Raw genomic sequence first — 9,685 nt, 5'->3', positions numbered from 1 at the left:
GGGACACAACTCTGCATTGCGATTTGCAGCGCCTTAGACGACTGGGCCACCAGTGCCCCCTCGTCAATGAAGAATAGAGTAAGGTCTCGCCCTTAACATCATTAGTGTTAGACTACCTGCACCAACATAACGACCACTGCCACTATTTGCAGACATGACACCATCATATTCAACGTCACGTGTGTCCATAATCTAATGCGGCCAACGCATTGTTACGTTGATGGGGGGCTAATGGACGGCAGATGGACGGTTTGATTTTAGTTCTCAGAACACGGTGTGAACTCAACCCGGAGACTTGTCGGAAGAGGCAACTCACGGGATCGGGTGGTCAGACTTGTTGACTTGGTTGATGCATGTCATCGTATCCCAATTGTGTGGATCGATACTCATGATGTCAATCACTGGGTTGTCTGCCCCAGACTCAATTATTTACAGAAATAGTTGGAATATTGCTGAGTGCGGCGTTAAACAACAAACAAGCAAACAAATAACTCGGACTCTGAAGAAACAATATACGGAAACTCTCAAGGAAGTCCACAATACCTGTCTATATTTCTCTATTGTTCCATTCTATTATATAATGTACATCCATATTCAAAGACAATTTAACCAAATTTATTTACAGCTGTTTGGCATTATCTCAATGGCGTCTCCATTGCCGATATTATCCCAAAAATATCATGTTTGAAGCCGTAGTATTAGTGAAAACAGCACTGAGTTTACCACAGAAAGAAAAAAAAGTTGAAATCGACAAGTCAAATTTGTCTTCGTATCCAGTGCAGCTGTGAAGAGACATGGGTCAAGACATTTCCCCACATGGACACTTTCCCCACACCCCACTTTTGGTTATATTTCTGTAAGAATGAATGAGTTTGTTGGCCCACTCTAACATTTACATCTAATTATAGGAGGACATTGGAAATGAATATAGACTGACATGTTGTCCGACTGTATATTTGTGATCTTAACAATCACCGGGTGTGACCATGTGGACATGATCTCATTAGGGTTTGTGATTATTCACGTCGGAGTCAGCAGAACGCGAAGCGTCAGAAATGGTAGTGTTGATAGTTGTAGGTGTATAGTATATTATTCCGGCAGCTGTTTGGCAAAAGAGTTGCGCCTCTTTGTACACACGTTTTCCCTTCATTGACAGTAAATACGGAAAATGAACGGCAATAATTATATGCAATGATGACATAACGCTGCAAGATCAGGTGATTGACTTTGTGTCCGTGTTATGTTGGACAATATTAATAGATAACTGACACTGAAACAAATGAATAAATCAGTGACAGTTTGAAGTTTAGGACAAAGCGTGAAGATAATTATTTAGATTTATGTTTGAGTTTGTTAGCGTGGCCTGACATCGGGTACAAAAAACGCGGAAAACTCAATCGGTGTATCATATTATGGACGTAGAAAAGAGCTTGAATTTCGGGAAAGATACCCATACATTTACCTTATTTATGTCAATAGCAGAAAAAGAAAATAGCCTTCTGAAGAACTGGCATAGGTGCCATTGAAATAATCAAGATGTTGTTCAGGGTGCCGTACTCCACTGTTGAATACCATGTGTATTATGTTATTTAGCATATTATTAATTCTTTTCATACAGGTGTGTATAGGTTATGGGGTCGGCCTACATAGATCTACAGTTTGTAGCTATATTGGGATGATGGGGTCTATCTTGACTATGGTACCATCGAAATGTACCAATGGTAGAAGCTAGTGTAAGCCTAACGATAAGGTGGGTTGCGATACGATACATATCCTGATTCAACATGTTCAACATGTGTGATCTGATTTATATCCCGATACAATACTTTTATTTCATTAGTTGATGTTCTGTTTTAGCATGGGTGGCCCAGTTGTCTAAGGCGCTGCCATTCGCTGTGCAGAGTTGCGTCCCTTGGGCACACCAGAAACCTATGATTGTGGGTTCGAATTCGGTTCTCCCTGATTATGTTTCTAGGTTTGTCAGAACCTACCTGTGCTCATGGGTTTCACCGAAGTGGTAGACGTCTGAGACCTGCATCACTTCGGGTTTTCCTCCCACATTAAGCTGACACGCCGCAATGTAACTGAAATACTGTTAAAAGCGGCGTAAAACCCAACTCACTCACTCGAGTTCAGATACCCTTAGGCATTGTCCAAACTGTCCCCCCCCTTGAAGAAATGAAGCAGCCCAAGAAATGTTCAGTGTGAAAGTACAGTAAAGTACGGCTATAAGGAACTCAAAGGTTTAGTTCATTATAACTGTATTTCGTTGTAAGTATTTCAACTAGCAGACGTCCCATAAATGACATAAAATACAAATATAGTAGTGATAGTTTCATTGACATACAGACACAAGAATCAATTGTTAGTTGAGGTGCAAATTGAGGACAAGGTATCAGTACTTTATCCAGTTAATCACTTGCCTACAATTGTCTGTTGCCACTTTGAACAGCCGCGCATACTGACATGTGTGCAGCTCTGAGATGAACAGATCGTTATAAACATAAGCATTGTTATTCACAGAGTACACACATGATCACAAAATAAGTTCGCTATATCCGTTATTTCGTTATAAATGTGTTCGTTACTTCCATCAATTATATATCATAAAATATACAACAAATGTCTGGGACCAAAAAACAGTTCGTTATATCCATCAGTTCGTTATAGCGTGTTCGTTATAAACGTTTACTGTACACGTCACCATTCTGACGTCCATGTTTATGCCAAGGATGCCTTAGCTCTGTGACGTTGTATCAGCATCATGTCACATAGATAGTGGCACCAAATGTCAAGCTGTGTTGATGTCACTCAATTCTGCATCACATTCTTTAGTTGCTGTTCATCTGGATATCTGCTTAAGTTGTATTTCCTTACTTGCTTAGATAAACTATTCTCCACTACAGTGGACCCGTGAAGATCCGGGGTAGAATAGGTCTTCAGCAACCCATGCTTTCCCTAAAAGGTGACTGCTTGTTGTAAAAGGCGACTGACTTGGTTGAGGCATGTCATCGATCCAAATTGCGTGGATGGATGCTCATGATGTCAATCACTGGATTGTCTGGTCCAGACTCGATTATTAACAGACCGCTGTCATATAGCTGGAATATTGTTGAGTGAGGCGTTAAACAATAAACAAACAAAACAAACAAATCCACTACACTGTATTTTGTTAAAGGTTTTATAAGTACAATGAGCATGTGATATTGCCTATTGGTTGTGTTTGTGGTAGAAGTGCTTTCAGATATTGTGGTGATGGGGTCATAAGCAAAAGTTATTGTCAAATGGAGGGCTGATACAGCCGCAGACCAATCAGAAGGCAGGAGTCTAAGATGTCATGGTAGAATATGGTATGTCATTATGGTGTGCTGCATCTGGGGAGTGATCAATATGACAATTGTGCAAAGATCTGATTTTCAGGGGGTTCATAGGTTTGTATACAGTGCATAGCTCCACTGCCCGTAAATACATGCAGCCGCTATGCAGTGGATTCGCTTTTCTTAACCAGACAATTAGGTTACATCCTGGTTCCTGTTATGGGGAAACTAGCCTGAGCTGACATTAATGTCATGGTAGAACATGATGTATCTTATTGTGGTGACATGAAATGGGGTTTAACGTCACGTTCATGATTATTGCCCTTTTATAGTGACATAGATGCACGTGTGTGTGTGTGTGTGTGTGTGTGTGTGTGTGGGTGTGGGTGGGTGGGTGTGTGGGTGGGTGGTGTTAGTGTGTGTGTGTCTGTCTGTCTGTCTGGTTTTATAGTGATAACCCAAGGAGATACCATGTCACAGTTTAACATCGATAACCCACTCAAACATAGTATCCCCTTAATGCCGAGTGCCAGGCAAGGTAACAACAAGTACCATCTCTGAACGTCTTTTGGTATGATGCGTCCGGAGATCAAACCACTGACCTTCCGTTCTTCAGGCAGACTACTCTATCCACAAGACCACGTATATCTTAATGATATGCATGATATGTACATGATAAGAGAGTAATGATCAAAAGTAATGAAATTAAAAACTATCGTTAGTTAATACTCTACAGTTGTTATCCAAAATGCTCCTGATTTGTAGTCATGTTGGTATCAATCAGAAAAGTTCAAAAGCCAGACTAAAGACAGAGCTTCCTCCCTTCACTCTCTAACCACTACCCATGCAGTCCACTGATCCCAGGAAATGGCACACGTGTCCGACCTTGACCATATGTTAAATAAGGTCAGTGAACCAGGGCATTTTGGGATTGTAAATGAATGAATGAGTTTATTCCGTAAAGGGGCCACCGACCCATTATACAAGGTATATTGGATTGATCAGTTCACCTGTACAAAGCTGACTATTACATTAGGGGACAGATTCACAAGGCCCCCGCAAGCTACGAACACATCAACACTCAGTGCTGAGAAGGATGCACGAAAGGTTACTGAGGCCGATCATAACATACGACCGCCCCGTGGATCGGATCCCCACACACTGGCAACCACCAGTCTCACATTGTTACAATGGCATGGTACTACATAACAGGCACATCTTTAAGAAGAATGTTACTTTTCTTGAGAGCAAGAAATACATGCTTTGCAAAGCTTCTTATAACATAGAGGTTGGATCTATATAATTGTCTTAGTTTATTCAGAGTTGGACTTATGCAATAATATTTAGGAAGTACCTGTTCCCTTAAATTCGAGTAGACAAAAGTGGAATTCAGTTGGTATATGTGGCACAATACAAAAGGGACATAGGCATTCTGGCCTTGGTATTTCATAATGCATACCTGCCTCTACCAATAGATTAGGACTAGAACAGCTAAACCTAACAAGTGTTGTTTGATAGATGGCTATATCAATACAATTGGTCAGATGTTCATAATTAAAATTTACCTTGACAGAGCAAAAACATTATAGATTATTATTCCATCATGGATATTATTTTGGAATTGTAATTGTGATTACGATAGTGATACCTGATCATGCCACCCTATTATTGATACTATTGATAAACAGATAGTTATGATGTTTAAAGGGGAAGTGTACACGCAAAAATCACTTTCTTTCTTTTTCTAAACAAAACGCAATTTTAGAATTAATTAGTATCTGTGTTTGAAAATATACACTAATTTTTTTTCACAGTGAAAGTAGGAAGCTCACAATAGTGTTAAAATGATATGCCGTTATGAGGCCTTCGTTTGACGAGCGAAATAGGCCTGAGTTATCCCCCTTAGATTATGACGTAATTGGTGCCAATTCAACTGGGTCCCTGTCTATTCTCAACGCAAAAGATATCAAGGACCAGTTTGCGGTCAAACAACATGGTCTACGACACACTCTGGCGCAGTAGTGACTCAGCATAACACAATTCTGGCTGGCATCTGAGACGCTAGAATCACAAAACTGTACCTACACCACGTGAAGCGGCTCTAACAAAGCATGATGACGTCATAATGTTTATCAATTGGCACCAATGACGTCATATTGCAAGGGGCATAAGCCATGGTGTTTTTGTTATGGAAATAGAACACTTGGTAAATGTGAAAAATATAAATCGTTTTAATGCAAAAAATATGTTAATTAAATATGATGTTTTTATATTTTTGTCTATGACACTTCTATGTTAACACTTTTAATGTGGAAAAAGTACAAGAAAAATTGGTTCATTTCCTTGTGAACTTGCCCTTTAAGAGACGTTTTCCTTGTTGCAGGTTTTTAGTGACAAGACACTGACAGAATTATAATGGAGACCCAGCATTCAGCAAAGTTCTTCAACTCTTTCTTGGAACACGTCCAGCTTCTGTGCAAGTCCTACTTGACCTTTGACCAGGTCGTGGAGGTCAGTGGTTACATCTGCCTTGACCTTGACAATTGCAAGAAGGAGCGCTACGTTCTCAGTGAGTTGGTTCAGAAGCAGGGGCAGACGGTCAGTGAGAGCTTCTGTACTAAGGTGCTGAAGACGGTTCAGGGAGCTGGTGTAAAGACTGCCCACCCAACAGCACCGACAGGTGCTCAAGATAAGGAGAATACTCCTAGAGATGGATCTGTGACTCAGCTCCGATGTGGCAGCGAGGAGAGACAGCCTAGTGTCAGATCACAGTGTGTTCCGAGGGAGAGAAGCGTGGAGTCGGTGTTCCCGAGTCGCGATGTGAATGAGAGTGTGAGGCAGGAGGCAAGCATGTTACGAGGTGTTGAACTGACGGAACGGACACACAGAGAGCAACAGGACACTACAGGTCCTGATGGTGCGGGCCATCAACAGCTCAAGGGAGAGTCGGACGACCAGGATGAAAATATTGAGATCAAACAGGAGGTGTTTGAAGATGAGGTTGTGCAAGGCAGTGCTGGGCTTTGTAACCAAGGTAACCGTGGCTCTTGGCTGACGTCGCTGGGAGCCCAACAGTTGAAAGAAAGAATAAATATTGTCAGTAATGCTAAAATGTCTTTACAGAGGCATTCAAATCTGTCAACAAGTTCCACTAGGGTCAACAGGTCCGAGAGTCAAGAGAGACCGTATCATGTGCCACCAATATCCACCATATTTTCTCCATCTGCAACAGCCACAAGCTCTGTTTCTAACTCAATGCCTGTGAATTTGTTGAGGCCAGGGATGTTCATGACATCCAGAACGAATGGTTTGATGCCAACATCCAGCACCACACAAAACGCATCCTTTCCTTTCCCCAGTGTCCTTGGGAGAGGGCATATAGACGACTCCATGTTGGACGTAGCAGACGTGGACTGGGGTGAAGGTCACCCAGCGGCTGCACAGCAGTCACTGTTTGGACTTAATGCGAACTACCAGGTGCATGATTTGATCAACACACCTTGCAGATGGTCGCGCAAGAGGAGAGGCAATCCAACATACCGCGTGAAACAGAACTGGAGATATGCTGTACGTCAGTTTGAAAACTTTCTACGTTTCAAGGGCCAAGAGGTGATCCCGATCAACACGATCCCGGCCTCGCAGCTGGATGGCATGCTGTGTGAGTTTCTCCAGTGGGTTAAGAAGAGTAACGGGGAAGACTTTCATCCTTGGTCCATGAAGAATTTCTTCTATCATTTAGAATGTCACTTGAAGGAAGCTGGATATGCTAACTCTATCACCAAAGATGTCGAATTTCAGAATTCTCGCGATGTCCTCAAGAGGAGAATCACTGAACTGCAGTTGAGGCTTCACCCAACAGGCCTCTGAAGGCTTCCTTGGCATCAAGCAGGTGTCTGGCGTCATGCAGGTTTCCATGGCTTCCTGTATGTTTCCATGGAAACGTGAAAGTTTCCATGTTATCACGCAGGTTTCCATGGCGTCATGCATGTTTCCATTGTGTCATCTGGGTTTCCATGGAGTCGTGCAGGTTTCTGTTGTGTTATGTGTTATGCAGGTTGTCATGGCTTCATGCATGTTTCCATGGAGTCATTCAGGTTTCCATGGAGTCATACAGGTTCCCATGGAGTCATACAGGTTTCCAAAGCAGTTATCGTTTCTATTAATCATGAAGTAGTAACAAGTTCCATATATCATACAGCATGTACTATAGAAACCATGTTTCCATTGCCTGAGTGAAAGGAAATTAATGTACATGATCTGGTATACTATCAGATCGTAGAGCTATGAACAAAGATATGTCAGATGGCTGTATACTATCAGATCTTAGAGCTATGAACAAAGATATGACGGATGGCTGATATGACAGATGGCTGTACATAATCTTAACACAATATTCACCGAATTAGGGATTACTGCATTAATCAGCCAGGTTTCCATAGAGTCGTGCAGGTTTCCATGGAGTCGTGCAGGTTTCCATGGAGTCATGCAGGTTTCCATGGAGTCGTACAGGTTTCCATAGAGTCGTGCAGGTTTCCATAGTTTTATTTAGGTTTCCATGGAGTCGTGCAGGTTTCCATGGAGTCGCGCAGGTTTCCATGGAGTGGTGCAGGTTTCCATGGAGTCGTGCAGGTTTCCATGGAGTTGTGCAGGTTTCCATGGAGTCGTGCAGGTTTCCATGGAGTCGTGCAGGCTTCCATAGTGTTATTTTGGTTTCCATGGAGTCATGTATTACCCAGTTTAATTGGTGTATTCTGTTCCCAAGGCTACATGTGTTTACAGAAAGAATCTCAATGGTAATTTGTTTTCAGATTTCCAAACCCCAAATCCATTCATTGATTCTCAGTGTGTTGGCAACACGTCACCTTCTATCATTGTTGTGGTCAGACTTTAAGAACCTTTGTCCTGAACATGATGTAAAGGACCCAAAATACAATTGTGATATATTTTAACAATGGTTGCCATGGTAGCAGGACAGGCATCGCTGTAGATGTTTTGTTTGTGTCGACTGGTTCATCAAGGTCACGGCAAGGTCAGCAAAAACTTGAGAAAAGATTTGTGAAGTCTATTTGACGAACAGTTCCAGGTAGAGATAAAGGGGCGAGAAGTAGCCCTGAAACGTCTTTACAAAGGTAAAGAAGTTGTTATTCATTAAGAAGTATCCTATGTTAATCTAGTTAAGATGTTCACGTCTATGCATGATTTCAATACCAGACATATCATCATCAAAATCAAAAGATTGTGCAATTGTTTCTCTCCCTTTGATAGCTCCCTGAGCACTTGTGTCCATGATAAGCATGGGACGAAGGAAAGGACGTGTATTTTATAGAATAACATGGTGAGGAAACATCCACACTTGTGTTGTTTATTTTGTTCAGAAAGTGTACATGATAATCAGTTCAAATTTGCCAAGTCTGGAAAAGCAATATTTGTCTGTTGCAGTTGTGTATGCACTTTGTATATTCATTCTCAGTAACCTTACAATGTATTTATAGTATTTATTATCTCTGGGGTGGTCAGGCTTGGTCACTTGGTTGATTGTTGGAAGTGTAAACCAACAGAGAAGCCTAGACTTGTCATACAACGTGCCTCAACCAGATTTTATAATAAGCGCCTACCAGTAGGCCCGTGGCAGATACATCTCGTGTCGGCCTGTAGCTTCAAAGTTGTATGGGTTATTATAGCCTGCAGAAAACTTATGTGTCTATATATTTGTCACTATAAGCTGCAGTTTTTTTAAATGAGGACCTGAAAAGTTCAGTCAGGGCTGCCACTTCTAAAATCTGTAAGTCCTGATGGCAACCTAGCAACTTTTCTTTGTTTCGAACACTCGTCTCAACGCTTCAGGTGGTCAGGTTCGCTAAACAAACGCATCGGGTGGTCAGACTGGGTGACTCACTGCTTCAGGCGGTCAGGTTCGCTGAATCAACGCATCGGGTGGTCAGACCGGGTGACTCACTGCTTGAGGCGGTCAGGTTCGCTGAATCAACGCATCGGGTGGTCAGACCCGGTGACTCAGTCCTTCAGGCGGTCAGGTTCGCTGAATCAACGCATCGGGTGGTCAGACCGGGTGACTCACTGCTTGAGGCGGTCACGTTCGCTGAATCAACGCATCTGGTGGTCAGACCGGGTGACTCACTGCTTGAGGCGGTCAGGTTCGCTGAATCAACGCATCGGGTGGTCAGACCGGGTGACTCACTGCTTGAGGCGGTCAGGTTCGCTGAATCAACGCATCGGGTGGTCAGACCCGGTGACTCAGTCCTTCAGGCGGTCAGGTTCGCTGAATCAACGCATCGGGTGGTCAGACCGGGTGACTCACTGCTTGAGGCGGTCAGGTTCGCTGAATCAACGCATCGGGTGGTCAGACCCGG

The 9,685-nt window shown here is 42.7% G+C and overlaps 1 protein-coding gene across 1 annotated transcript; it reads left to right on the top strand.

Moving 5' to 3' along the window:
- Positions 1-1,100: 1,100 nt before the first annotated feature.
- LOC124149199 lies at positions 1,101-9,113 on the top strand. Its single transcript, XM_046520633.2, has 2 exons — positions 1,101-1,217; positions 5,701-9,113. Exon 2 carries the CDS (start codon positions 5,733-5,735, stop codon positions 7,182-7,184), a length of 1,452 nt encoding a protein of 483 aa, XP_046376589.2. The 5' UTR covers positions 1,101-1,217; positions 5,701-5,732; the 3' UTR covers positions 7,185-9,113.
- The last annotated feature ends 572 nt before the right edge of the window (positions 9,114-9,685 follow it).

The sequence above is a fragment of the Haliotis rufescens genome, unplaced genomic scaffold, assembly GCF_023055435.1.
Source record: "Haliotis rufescens isolate VD_foot unplaced genomic scaffold, xgHalRufe1.0.p SCAF_39, whole genome shotgun sequence".
Lineage (NCBI taxonomy): Eukaryota > Metazoa > Mollusca > Gastropoda > Lepetellida > Haliotidae > Haliotis > Haliotis rufescens.
Note: the sequence above shows the minus strand (reverse complement) of the source record. Positions and strands in the feature narration are given on the sequence as shown.

Bases quoted from the DNA above. Each gene is read 5' to 3' on its own strand.
- LOC124149199 (XM_046520633.2), top strand. From the start codon at position 5,733: ATGGAGACCCAGCATTCAGCAAAGTTCTTCAACTCTTTCTTGGAACAC.